Raw genomic sequence first — 22,549 nt, forward strand, 5'->3', positions numbered from 1 at the left:
TATTTCTATATCTTTATGTAGAGTTATGACATTACAATTAATTGTTGTAAGACAAAGCAAATCACAGTCAATACCACTAAAATCACCAAATGAGAAGGTATATTTTGGTTTAACTGTTACAGAAATGCTTTTGAATGAAAATATATGCTATGAATTGGTAGATGGAACTATCTATCAGTCACTAATATTTAATACAAGCAGAACATCCATTAAGTGTTGGGAGGTAGCACAAGGCAGGCACCTCCATAAAAAGTCCCTTTCTCAGCAAAGGTCATTGTGCTCAGTATCAGGGGTTAAAAGCAGATTCTGTCTTTAGTGGTTACCCCCAAGTACAATAGAAACATGTTTCAAGGACAGGTAAAAATGCCTATAATAAATAAAGTCCATAAAAGCTACATCACTATAGATTTGTTAGTGTTTTGTGGCACATTGAAGATGGTGGCGTTTTTGTTGCAAGAAACTAGCATGGCTACCTCTCTAGAAGTTGTTGCCTACAGGCAACCATTGCTTGTCACAGATAACGCAGGTGAGTTTTGTATAGTGGACTGCCTGGCACAGTAATCTATTTGACAGCACCATCCCATCCCACATCCATACTGTTTGCATCTATAGTGCATTAATAAATGCTCAGGGAATAGGGTGGGAGTAACCAGGTAGCAGCGGAAGAGCCTATCAAAGAGTTATTTCACTGGTATATATTTCATTTTATGTTTTATGTAACAGATTACTCTGAGCCTTTAAGAAAAAAGTGGCTAACTGAACAATATAATTCTATTCTTCAAATAACCATCCTATCAATACAGCTGTAAGATACAGCATAAGGCAGAGAGTTGTATTCAATGGTAGTCCTATTCAGCATAGACCCATTGAAGGTAATAGACATGAATTAGGTTCATCAATTTCACTGGGTCTGCTTGGAGTAGGACTTAGTTGAATAAAACCCATGACCTTTAACCTAAATGACAGTGTAACCTCAAGTGCAAAGTAAATAGTTTCTGTTGAATACATCCATTATATTCCAGTCCATTGCAGGCCTGCCATGTAGTGGCTCAACTAGTGGTTAAGAAGGTATTATGCATTTATGTCTGAAATTGTGGGTTGCTTTTGATTAAGTATATGGCACAAAAAATGAGGAACAGCATTCTCATTCTGAATGCCAAATGTATTGTGCAAGAACCTAACACCTCAACTTGTTAGATACAACATGTGTAAAATGAAACAACAGGGCAAGCAAAGATGAGTAGCTTATGAGACCTATTGCTAACTCTTCCTCACAGTACAAAAGTACCTAGGTGGGAGACCCACTTAATACCTTTTTACATGTGCAAGACTTCTTTAGGTTCTACACAGAAAAGAGCATGCCAGGTGTAGCTTCTCCCATCCTTGCAATCCTTCTTAAGGGCAGTTTTGATGAGCACGTCTTTTGCTCAGGTAACAAGTACAACTCAGTTATGACAGTCTGGTAGTTTGAGACTTTTCTCATGCAGCAACACCCCAAGAAAGCTGAGCTTTATGCAAAAAGGACTGTTGTTGTTGTGTGCCTCCAAGTCGACTGCGACTTATGGCGACCCTATGAATCAGCGACCTCCAACAGCATCTGTCACGAACCACCCTGTTCAGATCTTGTAAATTCAGGTCTGTGGCTTCCTTTATGAAAACAATCCATCTCTTGTTTGGCCTTCCTCTTTTTCTACTCCGTTCTGTTTTTCCCAGCATTATTGTATTTTCTAGTGAATCGTATAAACAAGGCCACGGCCACCTAGGGAAAACCACTTACTAAATTGTTATTTATTTTAACTTATTTTAATACTGTGTATTTATACTGTTGTAACAATATATTACTGTAACTCTGTGACCTCATTAAGATTGGATATGAAATCCTAATTGCAATAATAATTATAATAATGATGATGAAGATGATAATATTAATAATAATAATGGCAACAAGAGCAGACGCACAATGGTTACTTCGAGTACAGCCCTGTAATTTACCCTAGAATAGACACTGGCAGAGTAGCTAACAGCACAGAGTCTGAGCTGTGTGTACGGAAGGAAGAAGGGTGGGGAAACCGCGTGAACTCTTTGTGACAACCCCCCCCCCCCCGCCAAGCGAATCTACTGGACTGGACAATGAGAACGCACATCGAGGTAGTCGTCCATATCAACTGCGGGTGGTGGGGAGAGAACGTCACATTCCACCATTCATAAGGCTACCTACGAAAATCACCCGCGACAACCCACACTTTATTCACATGCAATGTGGGCAGAGCCGTAAGCTCTTCTCCGAGCTCCCTTTACGCCTGCAGCTCTACTCACGCAACTCGCGTAGACAGCATCATTGACGGAGCTGGACCGACTTTGGAGGAGAGAGTTATTCACAGACGGAGCCTACGCCACAAGCGTCACACTAGGCACGCTCAACATTCTCCTAATGCATTTCCGCAAACTGCGCCCGCCACTACGAGTCGGCCTGATGGAACCTCCCTGCACAGCTTGCGTCTCCCTCTCTTCCCCCATCCCCACGAACGGCTGACTGACCGGCCAACGAAGTTCTCGAGGACAGAGCTCTTGCCTGCGCTCTGACCGCCCACCACGGCGATTTGCGGCAGGTCGAGGTGGCAACTCTGTCCGATAGAGCTGAATGCATCCTGTAGCTTGTTCACCAACGGGATCAGCTCCTCCATTCCTCGGTTGCCCATACCAACGACCTAAAGGGGGGGCAGATCCCTCTGCTTCCTCTCACAGCCCGGGGCAACAGCCACCAAACTTCCCCCTCGGATTCTCCTCATCCGGCGTCAGCGACGCGACGCCCCGCCCCGCCCTGCTTTTCATCCCGCCTTTCACCCCGCCCTTATGTGTCAATTGCTATCATTATTGCTCGATGCAACTGCCATCTGCTGGTCGAGACCAATAGAAAAAAAGAATCGGAAGGACAATCGAATTTATAGGACAGTATTTGCCTATTACACCCATTTCCGGTCGGCATTCTAATTGGATGACCTGCCCTGTCATTCGATGGTCCCTCTGCTCTTCTCAGGGCCAATGGCAGAGCTTGGAAAATTTACTTTTTTAAAACTACAACTCCCATCAGCCCCAGCCAGCATGGCCACTGGATTGGGCTGATGGGAGTTGTAGTTTTAAACAGTAACTTTGCCAATGGTGACCTGGGAATTAAGATTAAATAACTATGCTCCCCGCCCGATCTCATTTTTACTTTTTAATGGTAATGCTTCCTATCCAGCTCTTAAAATAACGAGAAACATTTCAAAACAAACGACTACCCACCACGCTACGTTTGCTTTTTATTGGCCAATATTCCTGTCACTCTGAATCGCTTCTGTAAAGTGAACTTTTAAGGGACGTTCTTGCGTGAGCAAAGAGATAAAATTTGTAGGCAGTGGCGTGCCAAGGGGGAACGGCGGGGGGAGCGGTCCCCCGGGTGGGCGTCCCCCCCCCGTGCACGCAATAAGCGGGTGCATTCTCAAATACGTTCAATTGCTGCCTGGCCCGAGCCCAGAGCTTGGATGTAACTCATTACCTGCTCTCGCGCACTCCCGCACTCGTCCTAACGTCTCTACGCCCACTCTCCTGCCAGCGCTCACACACTCCCGCACTTGTACTGCTACCCCCATCCCCGATGTCTTGCCCCCACTCTCTCACTCCCCCCTCTCACCCCCCTCGCTCACTCCTATACCACCACCCCACTCCCCCCCCCGCTCGCTCATTTTATTTATATATATATATATATATAATATGTGGTCTTTTGTTGTGGTTGCATTGCAAGAGTGCTTAGAGCGCTGCTCTTGCAAACTCAGGGAAGTAATTTTCATATCTATCTCACCCTTTTTAATGTGTTACATAGATCGTCAAATGTATGTCAGTATTTATTTGGCTGTCGTAGAGATGGGGGGGGCTGGAAACGAACGAGAGGAACAGTACCCTTTATGGTACTCATTTGAAGGGTCAGATCTCTTTGAGAGACTGCTTTGTTTGATCTTGCATCACAAGCAAAGATGACCTCTTAACAAAGCGAGAGAACTGTAGCCAGAGCTGGTCAGTTTTAGATTTAGTTGGCTTGATCTTGTACGCAGAGCTGGCTTCTTTTGCTTTAATTTCCATTTTCTTCTCTAATCATTTCTTTCCCTTCTTGGAAAGTGTTGATGGTGCTGTGTTGGTTTTCAGCACATTTTTGTTTAACTTAAAAAAGGACATTTTTTGTTTTTTTCTACAAGGATGTAATGATGCTGTATAAGCTGTCTTGTTCCCTTTAAGAAGGAAAGATTTTGTGTGTGTAGAACAACTGGGCATTTATCAGTCTTGCTGTAGAGGAATGAAAGGTAGCATCATACCCCAAACCATAATTTGTCCTTGGCAGCAAACTCTTGAATTACAGAAATTTTATTTATTTATTTATTATTTGATTTATATCCTGCCCTTCCTCCCAGCAGGAGCCCAAATGGCAGAGACAGGGTTTTTTCTCTGTGTGTTTTTGTATCACAGTGGCATAAAACCTCCTTGGCAAAACGTTCTTGGATTGTAGGCCTTGAAATGACTTTTTCTGGATTTTTTTATGACTTCATATAACATGAAAAACAATAACGCTTGAATGACTGCATGTGTATTTCCTTTTGTCCTCCTTTATATCCATCCCTCTTCAGAGACCTGTGGTGAATGCTTTAATAATTATGTTAAATGGACAAAAATAACAGATGATGTACTAATTTCAAGTTTTTGGAAACACAGTTCAGTTTAAACAGGATTACTTTTATCTAACATTAATTTAAAGTGTTTTCTGATCTGAAATATTTAACATGAAATTATTAAATTTTGTTCATATAGCTTATTAGTTTACCATTAGATAGGCATAAGGTTACTTCACATAAATAGTAACTGTCATAGGCAGAGCGTGAACAGATGTACTCATCAATGAAACTTTTCAAGGTTTAAGCTGGCAGCATGGGCCCGTAGGTAGTAAAAGAGATCCAGATCTTCAGGGGATGTTGCCTTATAATAAATCAGGCTATTAGTCAGCTATCATCAGGGCTGTGGAGTCGGAGTCGTGGAGTCAGAAGCAATTTTGGGTGGAGTCAGAGTCGGTAGAAATGTACCGACTCCGACTCCAGCTTTAAAATAAATTTTGATTGACAAATTTTTTAAAATATAAATTCAAAATGTCAAAGAAGCTCCCCATGAAGTCAGCTGTAGTTGAGCATTTCACCATAACTCAAGATGGAAAACATTTTGTGTGTCAGTGTATGACACAGGACCCAGATGAAGACAAATACTGTAATGCCAAGAACAGCGAATATTCAGGCAGCGATAAAAATGCTCCTATGAGAGCTCCAATTTAAAAAGACATTTACAGCCCTTTTCCAGGGCTGTAGAGTTGGAAGCAATTTTGGGTGGAGTCGAAGTCGGACAGTAGAAAAAGAGAGGAGTCAGAGTCGGAGTCGAAGGTTTGGCGTACCGACTCCACAGCCCTGGCTATCATATCACATTGACTATCAGTGTATCTCCAGGATCTTAGGCAGGGGTCTTCCTCAGTCCTACCTGGAGATGCTGGGTATTGAACCTAGGACCTTTCATATGCAAAACATGTGCTTGACCACTGAGCTATAGCCCAGACAGTGCCCTTGTTAGAGTGCTTCAGAAGTCATTACTCAAGATTTAACAGACAAAGCAGTTCCAAAGTACAAAGAACATATTCTGTCTGTGTCACATCTGAATTGTATAATAATAATAATAATAAAATTTTATTTGTTAGTCGCCCATCTGTCCGAATTAACGGACAGTCTGGGTGACGTACAACAATATAAAATACAAAACACAATAAAACACATAAAAGCAACAATCACAGTATTAAGATCACATTATCTAAGACCATCCCTTCAGTAATACAGTATAAAAACCTAATCCACCCCAGAGATCCCATAGGCCTGCCTGTACATAGGTACATATAGTTCAACCACCTTTCTCTGGGCTGGTAATGGTTGTGGTAATCAACATCTGCTGCACCTCAAGAGCAGCAGCCTGTTGGAGAAGCCAACATTCCATCTTTTACTGGTAAGTCTGGCTAATTCACATTCAGCTGCCCCTCTCCAATCTCTCAGCTAGGAGCAAATTCATCCACAGCCAGTGATCCACATGAGGTTCCCTCTCATCACACCCTCAAGGAACAAATCAAAGGAGCGACACTCCTTTGGTGTTTCCCTGGGCTGGGGCTGACCTGTTGGCTACTGCCAAATAGGCTTGCCCCTTGGAAACCAGCTTTAGCTGTGGCAACAGGTTGCTGTTCTTGAGGTGCAGCAGAAAAAGGTTAGGGAGGTTACAGTTGGCGTCTACCTCCCAGCCAGCAATAGTCCTATTGATGTTTATGTTGTGGGTGACATTGTTAGGTCCTGCAATAGTGTTGCTAGATAAAACAGCACTAAGGTCAGAAATGGCATCTGGGTTTGCCACAGGATCTGGTCCCTCCATCTGTATCTCTGTTATATGGCCTGTTGTTGCTGGTAAGTAGCTTTTAAGGTTACAGGGCTGTTTCTAAGCAAGGACAGGTGTAGCACCCAGGGCCTGTGGGAGGGGTGTATTGTTGTCCAGAATAGGCTGTAAATCATTGATGATATGTAGAAGTGGTTTTATGGTCACACTGACTTCTAGCTGCCTGTAGTAAGAGGGGAACATTTTACTGTAAGGCTCGAAAACAGAGACAGTAATTCATTACTGTGACAGACCAATATGTAGGTATACGTTTTTTTCCCATTTTTCAAAAAATACATTAATGTAATTAAACTTTTTTCCTTTTTTGTACTGTAATATTTATATATTTTTTTTCCTGGCATGATTATATATACGAAGTTCAATAAAAGAAAAATTTTCACTGTCTGCGTTTATTTTCTGGCCATTATTATTATTTGTTTCATTTCATGATTATTACTGAAAATAATTTTGTCGTATAGAGGAGGAGGGTGTTAAAAAATTATCCACACCGGGTGTCAAATACGCTAGGTACGCCACTGTTTGTAGGGTTTTTGCGGCAATCTTTCTTGCTCTAAAAATATTGTCCTTACCTCTTTCTTTGCTCTAACCTCTAGCCGTTCACTTCCTCACAGAAATCGCAGGTACCCCTGTCTCTTAGGCAAGAATTGATGTTATATTATTTTTCAATCTTCCCTGCTCCCTTCTCTACCACTTCTCCCCAGTGAAATGTTATATTACAGGGCAGGTATTCTGTTTACATTCTACAAGGTAGCAGCTGAGGAGGGGATCAAGGAAAAGTGTGTGCCTGTGTTTTAAATCCATTAGAAGACTTTTTTGAAAACAATTTTCCTTACTTTTTTTAAAAAATATTTTTGTTAATTCAGAGTATCTGGCCATTCAGAAATACAGTAGTTTCCAGTCAGCCAAGAACAAAATAATGGAATGGACCAGGGAATTTCAGAAGGAAATCACCCTGTGCTTTATAGATTACAGTAAAGCCTTTGACTGTGTAGATCATGAAAAACTATGGAATGCTTTAAAAGAAATGGGGGTGCCACAGCACCTGATTGTCCTGATGCACAACCTATACTCTGCACAAGAGGCTACTGTAAGGACAGAATATGGAGAAACCGATTGGTTCCCAGTTAGAAAGGGTGTGAGACGGGTGTATTTTATCACCCTATTTATTTAATCTATCCGCAGAACATATACGGAAAGTGGGATTGGACCAAAATGAAGTAGGTGTGAAAACTGGAGGGAGAAATATCAATAATTTAAGATATGCAGACGATACCATGCTACTAGCAGAAACCAGTAATGATTTGAAACCAATGCTGATGAAAGTTCAAGAGGAAAGCACAAAAGCAGGACTACAGCTGAACGTCAAAAAGACTAAAGTAATGACAACAGAAGATTTATGAACCTTTAATGTTGACAGTGAGGACATTGAACTTGTCAAGGATTAATTATCAATACCTTGGCACAGTCATTAACCAAAATGGAGACAATAGTCAAATCAGAAGGCAGCTAGGACTGGGGAGGGCAGCTGTGAGAGAACTAGAAAAGGTCTTCAAATGCAAAGATGTATCACTGAACACTAAAGTCAGGATCATTCAGACCATGGTATTCCCGATCTCTATGTATGGATGTGAAAGTTGGACAGTGAAAAAAGTGAATAAGAGAAAAATCAACTCATTTGAAATGTTGTGTTGGAGTAGAGCTTTGCGGATACCATGGACTGAGAAAAAGACAAATAAGTGGGTGTTAGAACATATTAAACCAGAATTGTCACTAGAAGCTAAAGTGATGAAACTGAGTTTATCATACTTTGGACACATAATGAGAAGACATGATTCACTAGAACAGACAATAATGCTGGGAAAAACAGGGAGTAGAAAAAGAGGAAGGCCAAACAAGAGATGGATTGATTCCATAAAGGAAGCCAGAGACCTGAAGTTACACGATCTGAACAGGGTGGTTCATGACAGATGCTCTTGGAGGTCACTGATTCATAGGATCACCATGTCGTAGTTGACTTGAAGGCACATAACAACAACAACAACTTTCTGATATTAATCCCTAAAGATAAACGTATCGGTTGACAAAAAATCATTAATAAATTCATTCATCAGGGCAAACAGTCTAGATTAATTAAAAATCTGTAAAGGAGCCTCAAAAAAGGTGGCCTGAGTATTCTAAAACTTCAACTTTACTATGATGCTTCCCATCTAAAAAGCATAATGCATCTTCTTCATGAATCTGCAAATAAGTCTTGGCTTGATATGGAAAGAGTATGAGGTTCCTTACAAGAATCCAAAGGTCTTCCATGTGTGATTCATATAAAGAAAAAAATCATATACAGTAGGGCCCCACTTATACGGTGGGTTCCGTTCTGGACCCCCACTGTAAAGCAGAAAACGCCGTAAATCGGAACCCCATTGACTTTAATGCGCCGCATCATGCGAAAATGACGTCAAAACGGCGCAAAACGGCGCAAAAGGGGGAAAAAAACCCTTTAAAATTGAAAATGAAAGGCGCCACATCAGCGGAATGCCTTAAAGTGGAACGCCATAAAGCGGGGCCCTACTGTACTATAATTAACCCTTGTTAATTAAATTTAACAATTTGGAAAAAATCTAGCTCAAACTTAACTCCCCTATTTAATCTTTGATCCCTATTCTTAATCACCCCTTGTATCGCAAAAGCAATAAATTCCAGCAATTCAAAGGATGGAGGCATTACCACATTAGGGATTTCTACATTGGAAATCTTCCAAAATCACCTGTTCAATTGAAAGTTCAACTCAAGGAAGCTAGAACGTAAACTCTCCTCTCAAATAATTTGGTGCATTAAACAAGAGGATGGACAATTCATGTATAAAACCAAATAAATTCACTGTATTTAAATCTTATTACCAAAAAACTATACCAAGCCCCAGAGCCCAATGAGATAAACATACTGGCTTTTCTAGAGAAGCTTAAACTCACAAAGGTGGATCATGACCAACGATCTGTTTTAAATAACAGGTTTACTGAAAATGAAATTAAAGATGTTATTAAAAAGCTTAAAAATAATAAGGCTCCAGCGCTGGATGGTTTTTCCACAGATTTCTACAAGAAATTCAGCTCACTTCTGGTTCCTAACTTAACATGGCTGTTTAATGCAATTTGGGAAGATAATAAAATTCCACCGTCTTCGAACCTCATGCATAATTTTAATCCCCAAACCAGATAAAGATCCCTCCAATATGAATAATTTTAGACCTATTAATTTGCTGAACCAAAGTCAAAATATATTTACTTCTTTTTTCGGTCAACAGATTTAGTCTAATCATGCCCACTATCATAAACCCAGATCAAACTGGTTTCATTAAAGGTAGACAAATCTCAGACCCAATCAGGTGGCTACTAAACATTATTTGGCATAGCAGAAAATACCAAAATCCATTAGCAATCTTCAGGCTGGATGCTCTAAAAGCATTTGATTCTTTACATTGGGACTTTTTGATACAGGTTTGCAAATTTATAGATTTGGGGATGCATTCATTAAACTCATTCAAAACCTGTATAAACAAGGCTTGGCTAGCATCAGAGTTAAAGCATTCAAGTTGAGCTATATAAAGATTGAAAAGGGTACATAACAAGGATGCCCTCTCTTGCCTCTTTTATTTGCTCTTACCATGGAACCCTTGGCACAAGCAGTGAGAGAGGACACCACTATTAAAGGTTATAATATAAATGGAACCACTCACAAGATAAACTTATTTGCGGATGATGTAGCCCTTCTCTTATCGGACCCAATATAATCTTTTAATAGCCTGGCAAATTTGTTCCAATCATACAAAGAAATGGCTGGATTCACAATTAATTATACTAAATCTGAATCCTTATTTGTAAATTTAGGCCCCACCACACGAAAACTAATTAAAACTGCCTTAGGTATCTCTATTTGTGCCAAGTCTTTTAAATATCTTGGTGTTTTCCTATCCAAAAACATGAACAAATGGTTTTATTTAAACTATAATCCAGTCATCAGGAAGCACAGAAATAGTCTAAAATCCTGGAAAAACTTATTTCTTTCAACATTGGGCAGGATAGCTGCAACACAAATACTCCCCTGCTTTTTATTCTTATTTCAGGTATTACCTATCACCATACCCAAAGAAGTAATGAAATCATGGCAACAAATAATCACAGTCTTTAATATGAAAAGGAAATGGACTGCCTTCAAGTCTATCCCGACTTCTGGGTACCCTATGAATAGGGTGTTCATGGTAAGCAGTATTCAGAGGGGGTTTACCATTGCCTCCCTCTGAAGCTAGTCCTCTCCAGCTGGCTAGGGCCTGCTCAGCTTGCCACAGCTGCACAAGCCAGCCCCTTCCTTGTCCACAATTGCCAGCTGGGGGGCAACTGGGCTCCTTGGGACTATGCAGCTTGCCCACAGCTGCACAGGTGCCAGGGCATGTAACCCCTGAGCCACTCCCTGTAGGGTGATCTTTAGCTGGCCCTTTACACCCAGGAGACACGAGTGGGGATTTGAACTCACAGACTCTGGACTCCCAGCCAGGCTCTTCTCCCCACTGTACTATACCAGCTGCTAATCTTTAATTATTGAAAACCAAATTTAGGGGGATGAAGCATACCTACCTTACCATATTATAATAACACCTTCCAAATCCATCAAATGGTGTATCTAATTAGAAATATAGATGAGAAACACTGGGTTGAGATGGAACCTAAAATTGCTTCAGGTGTGTCTTTGAAGACCTTAACCTTTTTAAATATCAAATCCCAATTTATTAATAACATATTTAATCCATTCACTAAATGTATGTTTATTCACTAATAGGCAAAAAACCTTGCGGTTTAAGAATGTACCTATAGCCCACAGATATTTCTATCAAACTTTAAAAAGCAGGGAAATTGGGCAGCTATACTGAATGCACCAGGGGAGAAGGAGACCTGACCTCCTCTCTGAGATATTGTACAGCCCTACAAATTTGTCAAAAGGCAAACACAATTTGGGTTGGTCTTTCACAGTCCAATCCACTTCCTGTGTAGCTTGGAAGAATTTGGTAACGTGCCTCTGAGCATATGGTGAGTGGTGGCAACACCTGCTATCTCCAAAGATGGAGAATTATAGTTTTGTATGTTTGTTGGTGTTCTTCTTACTTTGCTTCTTTCCTGTGTTACTAATGTTTCTACAGAGAATCTAATCTAGAAAATTTTATTTCCCTCATTATTCATCCTAGAAATCTGTCAAATTTATTTTTATTAATTTCAAGGGCTTTGTATTGGTCAATGTCATATGATGGTGAAGATAGCCTTTTGTGTTTCAAATTGGAGGTTATGTTCTATTTCTATTTTGGGTGCATTAACAGTTGAATCTGAAACTGCGGTTTGATGTAAAATCAGACTGATTACAATATGCTACTTCAGCAATGACTCTAGCTGTTGGGAAAAAACAAACTTAAAAAAAGAGGATGCATGTTTTCAGCCTTCTATGTTTAAACCACTTCATTTAAGGCAAGATGATAGATAGATAGATAGATAGATTTTATTACGACCATATGGTCAGCATGAAAACATTATAAACAACATATTCTGACAACAACATAGTCCAATAGTATTGGATACAAAGTTTAGTCGGTTATACATATACATGTTATAAAATAGAGGTAAAATAGATAAAATGTTATATGAGTATAAAAACAATTTTTTTTATAAAGTTTACTGAAAATTACAATTTATCATTCATTATGTCTTCAAAGTTAAAATCGCAGTAACTTGGTCTAGGAAATTTTTATAAAATTATTTCTTAATTTTTGTGCAATAAAGCTGAACTTTGCTAGTTGTACGGTTATCTTTGGTGATGTGTCATTTAGTAAATATTCTAGCCAGAATTGTTCATTTTTATGCTGGAGACCAGACAGTAAAGGAGTAATTAATTGGTGCCTTAGATTCCTATATATGTGTGTTATTTTCCACGGCATTTTCCCCACAGGGACATAACCTATCTTTATATGGGATTTTAGAGAATCTACCATCCATAACAGCTGAAGGGAGAGTATTCATTCTAATCCAAGCAAAGGCTTTGCGATATTTTGGCACTTCTAAATTTGTTAAATAGGACATTGGAATAAAGAACTTGGCATTATGCCTTTGATTTTTTACTAGGACTAGCTGTTGTTGAAAGTCTAAATCTTTCAAGCGCTGGCGAATATTTGCTAAGGCAGCATCATGTCCCAGGGAAAGAACATATTGGGTGGAAAAACCTATTTTTAATAATTTTTCAGTTACAAGATCTGCCCACGGCGACTGGAAGTTATCACTTAGGATATCAGGAGCAAGTCCTATAGGGTCAAAGATAAGTTTTAACCAGGCGTTGGTTCTTAAAAGCCAGATCTTAGTTTCAATTAGTAATACTCCCGTTTCCAGTCTCAATATGTTATTTGGGATACATGAAGGAATTGCCGTAATTGACCTCAAGAAAATAGTTTGAATTGATTCAAATTCATTGAATTTCAGATTTTTATTCGTTTGAGAACCAAAGGTCAGCTGAGGTATTACTTTGGTATTAAAATTTTTGTAGCTGGTAGGAAAGCTTGTCCACCTTTGGAGAAGAAGAACGGCAACAAAGTTTTCATCGTTCTTCGTGCATTTAAGACCGCAAGTTTATTGTGGAACTGACAGCTACCTGACGCTTGGAATACGTATCCCAGATATTTGAATGAATTTACTTGTTCTATTTTATGGCCCTGTATCTGCTAGCGATCGTTTATCTTTTTGCGAGTAAAAGCAATTATTTTAGATTTCTCATAATTTATTGTTAACAGCTCGCTAGAACAATAATCTACCAGGCTGTTTAAAAGACGTTTCAGACCGACAGAAGTTTGAGAAAGTAGAGCTACATCGTCCGCATATAACAAAATGTTCCTTGATTTCTTAGCTAAAATAGGAGAATGGGCAGGAACAGATGCTAGCTGTTTTACTATATCATTGATGTAAATATTAAATAGAACAGGAGCAAGTACACAGCCCTGTTTGACACCTTTAGATGTTGGGACTGGCTTAGATAAATGGCCCTTAGCACTGCATCTTATTGGTAGTGATGTATTACTATAGAGACCCTGAATTAAAGCCAGGAGGCGTCTGTCCATGTCGAGGTAATTTAATTTCGACCAGAGACGGGGGCGAGATATGGAATCAAATGCAGCTTTTAGATCTATGAATGCTGCATAAAGGATTCCATTTTTTCTAGCTGTATATTTGTCAATTAGGTGATGCAATACCAAAATATGATCAAAAATTGATCGTTTGGTACGAAATCCTGCTTGTTCAATAGCTAATATCTTATTTTGTTCAAGCCATTCATTTAGTTTTATATGGAGATGAGCTGCGTACAGTTTACTGATTATATTTATCAGACTGATCGGTCTGTAGTTGGCCGGGTCATTGGCAGGTCCTTTTTTATAAATAGGAATGATTGTAGCAAGTCCCCAATCTTCTGGCACTTCCAATGTTGAGTCAATGTGTGTAAATAATGAGGCAAGTACAGGCGCCCACCAGTTTGCGTTGGATTTAAAAAGTTCAGGTGGAATGTTGTCTGGTCCGGGGGCTTTATTGGGTTTCAAATTTGAAATTAGGTACATAATTTCTTGGTTACTAACCGGAGGCCATTCCTGGATGTTCTCATTTAACAAATATATCATTGGACTTGGATCTATACGATCTAAGTATAGATTGTAGAAATTTTTTTCCCAGATATGAGCTGGTACACTTACAGTATTTTGAAATTGTGATTTTGGCCAGTATGATGTGACAAGGCTCCAAAATTTACTGGAATTTTTTAATTTGGCAGCTTCAAGTAGATTCCGCCATAAGGAGTCTATTTCTTGTTGTTTTTTATTCTTAATAAGAATTTTATAGTTTTTCTTTGTTTCACAATATTCTTGCAAATCCTCACGGGACCCTGTAGTAATAGCTCTCTGGTAGATGTTTGTCATTTGTTTTTTGATTAGAACACATTGGTCATCAAACCATGGTTTAGATTTTAATCGGCCAGGAGGTGCTCGGGAAGGCGAGTTTTTGTGAATAATTGTTTGAACATTTATCATGAGTTTTTGAAAAGTAGGAAAGAAGGTATTAGGAGAAGTGGATTCCAGGAGATCATTTTTTATTTTAAGAATGGGTAAGGAATTTAACATATTATATATCTCAATGCTAAGCTTAGGTAACCATTTAACCCTGATTGAACAAAATTCTATATCATTATTGGTGAATGTTTTATGAGATAAATGAAGATCTTTTAGGTCGAAATTAATTTCTGTTATCACAGGTAAATGGTCACTTTCTGGTCGGTGTTCGATATGAAATTTATTTATCAATGAAAAAAGATCTATTGAAACAAATACCAAATCAATGAGGGATGATCCGTTTGTCGCATGGTAAGTAAATCCCCCTGGGATGTCACCGGGGGTTCGCCCATTCAGCAAAATCAGATTTGCTTCGTTGCACATCTTTATCAATGAAAGTCCAGTATAGTTTATTCCACTGTCTGTTGAACAGCGAACAGGAATATTTAAAATCTCTGATGGCAATAAGGATAGTTGGTGATATTTTTGGTATAAAGTCTTATCTGAAGGGCCAATTCGGGCGTTGAAATCGCCTTGTAAAATCAAATATTTTTCTGGGTTCTCCATCATCAATTTCGAAATGAAAATCTCCAGCTGGGTAATTCTTTCGTTAGCTGTATTGTTATTCCGAGCAGGTGGTAAATATGTATTAATAAGTATCACTGAGAATTTCGTAAAATCCAGGGTAAGAGCGATAGCAAGATCTTGTAACTTCCCAGAGATTGTGGTCTTAACCTTCAAAGAATTAGATATAAATGTGCAGATCCCACCTTTGGGTCTGCCTCCCTTTTCACTAGGTGTTGCGTGTAAGAAGAAGGAGAGAAAGCCTTCCAATGCTGGTTCATTTGTAATCCAGGTTTCTTGCAAAGTTATTATATCATAGGAAGCCAGAAAAAATTTCGTGTCTTGATTGATGGAATTACTGTTCCAACCAGCAATATTCCATGATATTATTTTTAATGGCTTCAATTTGGGATTTGGTTTTAGTCAGTTCATAATGGGGCGTGTGGATTTCTGTTTCTGTGTCATTGTTTCAGTATGTTCAATCTGTCTAATTGTAAGAGGGTCTAATTCAATTTTATTATCTTTTGAGGATCGATAGGGTAAAGAAAGAGGGGTAAGCAGTGAAGAGGTATTTGAGAGGTTAGCATCTGATAATTGTACTAAATTGTAATCCAGATAGGGATTTAATCTATCCCCTGAATTAAGTTTAGCTGGAGTTTCCTGGACGTCGAGTATAGTAGATGGTTTTCTACTATTTTCTAAAGTCTGTATTAACTTTTTCAGTCTAGTAATGGTCTCCGTCTGTTGCTCCGAAGTGAAATCTGGATATAAATCTTGGAGAAGTTTCTCTTCCGAAAGAGTATTCGATGTGTTACCTGTACTAAATAAACGGCAATCAGCTGACTCTATACTGGGAGAATTTCCACTCTTTCTTCTCTCATTCACCAATGATGGATTCAATTGAGTTCGTAAGTTCAAGTGGATGGATGAGGAATTCAAAAGACTTTGTGGCAAGGCATGATTTTCAAAATACCTTGAAAGTCCTACAAGATAGTATTCAAATTTCTCTTTGTTGTTATATAAGAGCTTTGTAATTCTAGAGTCCTGAAAAGTAACAATTGCTTTAGCCGAGGTATAATTATGGAAATAATAATGCACTGCTGTAATTGCATTTATATCAATGAGATTAGGAGCCATACTCTGAATTATTTCCCAAAGATGAATTCTACGTTGGGTTTGTGAAAGAAATCCTTTGGGTTTGGGATAGTTTATAAAAACTAATTTACTTGGATTTAAAACCAAATTCCAATGCCTTTGTTGTGACTGTGTCGATATCTTCCCCTTGTTATCACTATGGTATAAATGTTCTTGACTAGATGTATTATAGTTCAGTTTTCCTCCTTTTTGGATTAGAATCTCTTGAGATAGATTTTGCCTCAATGTGTCAATATTGGCATCATGAGGAGGTTCTATCGTCCGAAGGGTTGTAGGTTTCTTGTTCGGCTTTGATCTCTTTTTCTTCTTTGTCTTTTTTTTTAATCGTCGTGAGGAGTCCAGTATGTTATATAACTTCCTGAAATTCATATGTGATTTCCTAGGAATTTTGAGGTTTTTCATATTTTTGCTCTTTTTGATTTGCTGATCAGATCTTGCTTTCTTAGAGATCTTATTCTTGGCACTGATCCTCCTTTTCTTAACCTCGGTTTGTGAAGCTTGGGATCTATAGATCTTATTAATTTTAGGATAGTTCGTCTGTAGGTCTATTTTGGTAGTGAGCTCTGTTAATGTTGTTATTAACGAACTTAGTTCAGCAACATATGTTACTATTTGGGATAAGTATTGAATCACCAATGCAGACCATTCTGTTGTTGGTGGATTATTCTTAAGCTGGTGATAGTTTTCATGACTAGAAATGCTTTTAGCCAAATTGTGTGATTCATCAACTTTTCCTTGGTCTTTGTATAAAGCATCTACATAGTCTATAAACTCACAAACACTAAGGTCCAGGTGTTCAAAGGAGTTCCTTATTAATAACGAAGGCACCGTTGGTAGTAATGTTTCTGTACTTCTAGGAGTCGAAGATTCTATTAGTGGTTCTCTGTAGGTAGATTCTAAGGAAGGCATTGAAGTTGCAGTAGATAGATTAACTGTCAAGTCTTTAAATTGTAAAGAAGGAGGGGTTGTAGGCCCGATGAGTTGCTCAGCACATTTTAGCTCTTCAGCTAAATTAGGGCAGGATAAATCTTCTTGTCTCCCGATCAATAACTTTGTGCTACAGAGAGACACATCAAGGTCATCTTCATCAACCCCTAAATTGAGGTCAGGTGCTGTTGGTGTTACTTTCCTTCCTCCACTTTTAAATTCATTGCTCTCCCTTTTATAGAACTGCGTAATTTCAGTTTGTTTGTAGCTAGAGAGAGTCCCACGCCCAGCAGAAAACGCCGGCAGCTCAGACATGAGGGAAGCACCCTGGGCTCTACATGCACTTCTGGTAAGCACCATTATTTATCGGCTTAATGTTCTTAGAGATCTTGTAAAAGTGAGTTAAGTTGTTTTTGAAATTAAATAAGATAGTTCTCTGCAGATATCTTAGTGTCCTTGCACTTGTAATTATAGTTCAGCGTTCCTCTCTTTCAAGGTTAGTTAGACTTTAAATTTATTTAGCAAGATAAAAGAGGAAGACTTGCCTCGGCAGTAGAGAAGAATGTCAAGAATGTCAACAGCTGGACCCTTCTGCGTTATTCTTTTGTTGTATTTAGCTGTATTAACTATATTAGTTGTAGAGCCACAGATAACACATCTACTGCTCAGGACGCCATCTTTTTTCCTCTTAAGGCAAGATGGGCAAGGTCAATTAAAAACATAGAGCACACCTAGAATTTTGCTAGAATATATTTCACCTCCCACTGTTTTATTTTGTATAAATTGAGACACTCCTGATGTCCACTGGATACTATTCTGCAGAATAGTCAGTGCCATTATTCCACAATTATTTTTGGAGTTTTTTTAGTGTAAATTTTGCAAAGTGTTGCTCAGAGGCACATGTTATGAAATTCTTCCAAGCTACACAGGAAGTGGATTGGACTAATTTACTAAGTCTAAAGTCTCAGTGTTTCAAAGCAAGGTAAAGGCTTGCTTTCTCAAGTAAACCACACACACTCACTTTGCATAGAAACACTGAGCAAGCTACTTAGGGATCACTTCTCCCCATATGAACCTACCTGGACTCTGCTTTCTGTTATGTAAATTTGTATAGTTATTAGCAGAGATTGTCAACAGTCTGAGATGCTGTGTGCCAGCGTGTGCGTGCATTTACCTAAGAAAGCAGGCTTTTACCCTGCATTGAGATCACTGAGACTTAAGACTTAGTAAAATAAGAAAAGCTACTTTATTTATAGAAATACATAGTAGATAGAAAGGCATACCTAGTTCTAACTAACTAACTAAGTTGGAGGCGTAACACCCAAGTTTGGGAGTTGCCGTCATGACTCAGGAGGGAGAGAGCAGAGACAAAGGTGTCTCCTCTAGTTGAAGAAGAGAAGGAGGAGGAGGGGCAAATAAGCTTTCCTAAGCAGTCTAACAACGGAAGGAAGTCAGTCAGAGCATCACAGGTAGCAGAGCTTGGAAAAGTTACTTTTTTTGAACTACAACTCCCATCAGCCCCAGCCAGCATGGCCACTGGATTGGGCTGATGGGAGTTGTAGTTCAAAAAAGTAACTTTTCCAAGCTCTGAGTAAAGGTAGTCAAGCCTAGCCATCTGGAGGACCCAACTATATCTCCCTTCTGGAACATGAACAAAAGAACAAAACAGGAGTTGCTCTTGCCTCACTTCAAGCACTTTTATCATCTGTGGCCCTTTTTCATGTGACCTTTCCAAGGGAGGTACGGAGGGTGGCAACATGAGATCAGGCCCTCTTAGTGATGGCTCCCCAACCATGAAATGCTGTCCCCAGAGAGGTACCCCTGGTGCCAACACTGTCAATCTTCAGGCACTATGTCAAGATATGTTTATCCACTCAGGCATTTTGCTCCTAATTGCTGTTCATCTTTTAAATCGGTGGGATAGGATGTGTCCTTATGTTATTCTTGGATGAGCACTTTTAGTTGTTTGTGAGTTTTTGAAATCTCTGATGTATTTTAAATGTAATATTAGATGCTTTTAAAAATTGTAAGTTTTGTAGTAAGCAACAAATGAATATAATAAATAATAGTAAATAATAATGATAATAATGGTTGTGGTGTGGAATTCTAGGCATAAGGTCTGAAAACAATCAGACTGTTTGGCCAAAATGGTCAATAACTTATTTTATAAATTTGTCTGGAATAGGTCTTCCGCTTTTCTCTACTAACAAAACAAAAGCCAGGCAATCAATCTTCACTCGTTGTTTATTTATTTAATTTATTTATTTATTAAATTTTTATACCGCCCCATAACCGAAGCTCTCTGGGCGGTTTACAACATCAAAATATCAACATACAACTTAAAAACCACACATTAAGCAATTTAAAACATGACTCATTAAATTTCCAAACACTCTAGACCAGTAGTCACATGGACAGGGTGCTTGGAGAGGGAGATAGAACTCCTATAGACTACAGCGACTCCCCCTCCCCGGCCCTGAGCTGAACCAAGTATCCAGGCGGGCACAGTTGGGAGAGACTGATTCCTCCCTGCTCACCCACCCAGGTCTCAGTTACACATGCCAGATCGGCCGCCTCATCCACAATTATCTTCACTCGTTGAATGTAGCCATGTCTTCACATTAGGTAAAGTGCTAAAGGATTGTTGTACATATTGTAACTGGGAGTGAAAGTACTGTGAGGATGGCCATTTTAATAGCAGGGAACAGTTTGGTATGGTCCAACAATTCAGTAAGGCTCATATTGCATATGTTGCACAACGACAGGTATGTTTCCTTGGTATGTCGTCTTGCCCACAACTCATGCCAAGTAACAGATTCATCCCCAAATTTTTAACATTTATAACATTCATAAATGGAATGCTTGAAAGTTTGTTTTTCAGTTTAGCACATCTGAAATGGATGTTGTTTCAGCAAACTGTAAGCAGGTTGGTTTTCATCACTAAAAGGAATCGCAAGAGGTAATTAGCAAATTCAGCTATGCCACTGGTAGAACCCTTCTATGGATTGGTTGGGATGACTGGTAGGGTTGTCCTGTTGTGGGATTTGTCTGGGCACTGTAAGTTCTACATCCACTTCATCTGCCAGTTTCTTGCATTTCTCGGTTATTGTGCTAAAAGTCTCCTCACTAGCTTACCTGAGTGAATCATAGAATCATAGAGCTGGAAGGGGCCTTGTAGGGCATCGAGTCCAACCCCCTGCTCATAGCAGGAAATCCACAGCTAGAGCATCTCCCGCAGATAGCTGTCCAGCCTCTGCTTGAAGACATCCAGCGAAGGGGATCCCACCACCTCCCTAGGCAGTCAGTTCCATTGCCGAACTGCCCTTACTGTCAAGAAGTTCCTTCTAATGTCCAATCTGAATCTACGCTCCTGCAACTTAAAACCATTAGACCTAGTCCTACCCTCTTGGGCAGCAGAGAACAAATCTGTACCCTCCTCTATGTGACAGCCCTTCAGGTACTTAAAGAGTGCAATCATGTCACCCCTCAGCCTTCTCTTCACCAGACTGAACATGCCAAGTTCCTTCAACCTTTCCTCATAAGACTTGTTCTTCATACCGGCTATCATCCTTGTCGCCCTCTTCTGAACCCGCTCTAACTTGTCTATATCTTTCTTAAAATGAGGCGCCCAGAACTGAACACAGTATTCCAGATGAGGCCTGACTAAAGCAGAATATAGTGGGACTATTACTTCCCTCGACCTGGAAACTATAGCTCTGGTTATGCAGCCCAAAACTGCGTTTGCCTTTTTTGCTGCAGCATCACACTGCTGGGTCATGTTCAACTTGCGATCCACTACAATTCCAAGGTCCTTCTCACACACACTACTGCTAAGCCGGGTATTTCCCATCCTGTACCCGTGCATTTTGTTTTTGTGGCCTAAATGCAGAATCCTGCATTTGTCTTTATTGAATTTCATTTTATTAATTTCAGCCCAATTTCCTAGTCTATCCAGGTCCCTTTGGATTTTATTCCTGTCTTCCATTGTGTTAGCTATCCCTCCCAGTTTCGAATCATCCACAAACTTCATAAGGCTTCCCTCCACCCCGTCATCTAAGTCATTGATAAAAATGTTGAGTGGTTCTATTATTCCCAGCAACTCCATATATTTACTTTCATTTCCATCCAATCTAACTTTACTGGCTGCAGAGCTAGGATGACTGGCTGTAGCACTGACAAATGTTTGCTTATGATCACAAGACAAATAATAAAAGTTAATTGCTTGAGTTGTGAGACAATAGTTGTATAATTTTCTTCAAAGACACGAATACTCTTGTAGTTTTTAGTCCACTGTGTTTCACATAGCATTGGTATGCTAGGTATTAGATATTGTCTTTGGATGCTGTGATCATCCATACAGTTATGTTAATATTTCATGGTTTAATATTATTTGTTTATTTATTTATTTGTTACATTTATATCCCACTTTTCCTCCAAGGAACTCAAGGGGGTGTACATGGCTCTCCTCTCTCTCCTCGTTTTATCCTCGCAACAACCCTGTGAGGTAGGCTAGGGTGAGACACTGTGACTGGCCCAAGGTCACCCAGCTAGCTTCATGGCTCAGTGGGGATTGGAACCCTGGTCTCCCAGGTCCTCTAGCCTGATAATCTAACCACTACTCCATATCATTAGTATAATTAAGGTAAGTGGGGAGTGTTGATGGGGGGAATGATTGAGTAGAATACTGGAGTGTACTGGATGGAGATTGGCTGAGTGACTAAAAGTGAGAAGTTTATATTTAAGGGTGTGCCTGTTTGGCAGTTGGATTGTTTGTGGATTGATCAGTATTGTGTGAGGCATGGGCTGGAGTAGGATTGTATGGTATGGGCAGAGTGGTAGATAGTGTAGGTTCAACACCGGTTTATTATTTTGGATTTAGATGGTGAAAGGGTGGAGTTAACGTAAGAATATTAGCGTGGAATGGATAGGCTAGGAAACAATTTTAAGGTATTTAAAGACCATACAGTAACTTAAGTGAAAGACCTAGGGACAATTAACAAAACCACATGCTTATGAACCCAAAGTGAACTTGTGCTTATAAATACATCTATTTTTAAATAAATATTATTTTGTTTCACACACACACACCTCATCATTTGGCTATGCTAAGGGTGAATCAGATACATGTTATCTGTGGTGGCAGCAGGTACCTGAAAGAAGCGAACTGTATCAGGTTACAGGGGCTCAATCCACAGCTGTAAGCTTTAAAGAGACATGTCACAGGGTAGTTGAGGCTTGCCTGGATACCTAAGCCATGATAGCAGCAGGGCTGGGGGGAGTATATAAAGGAAT

The 22,549-nt window shown here is 39.5% G+C and overlaps 1 protein-coding gene across 12 annotated transcripts in view; it reads right to left on the minus strand.

The window, feature by feature from the left end:
• Window positions 1-2,821, minus strand: part of DNM2 (dynamin 2) — a 100,575-nt gene extending 97,754 nt beyond the window's left edge. For 6 of the 12 annotated variants that reach the window (XM_061583571.1, XM_061583522.1, XM_061583494.1 and 3 more), the window contains exon 1: window positions 2,539-2,820. In XM_061583571.1, coding sequence (XP_061439555.1) covers window positions 2,539-2,699 — 161 coding nt within the window. In that variant the 5' untranslated portion in view covers window positions 2,700-2,820. Of the gene's footprint in view, window positions 1-2,538 lie in introns of all 12 variants that reach the window. The other 6 variants (XM_061583581.1, XM_061583513.1, XM_061583503.1 and 3 more) reach the window with 2 other exon arrangements.
• Between the last annotated feature and the right edge of the window lie 19,728 nt (window positions 2,822-22,549).

The sequence above is a fragment of the Rhineura floridana genome, chromosome 1, assembly GCF_030035675.1.
Source record: "Rhineura floridana isolate rRhiFlo1 chromosome 1, rRhiFlo1.hap2, whole genome shotgun sequence".
Classification (NCBI taxonomy): Eukaryota; Metazoa; Chordata; class Lepidosauria; order Squamata; family Rhineuridae; genus Rhineura; species Rhineura floridana.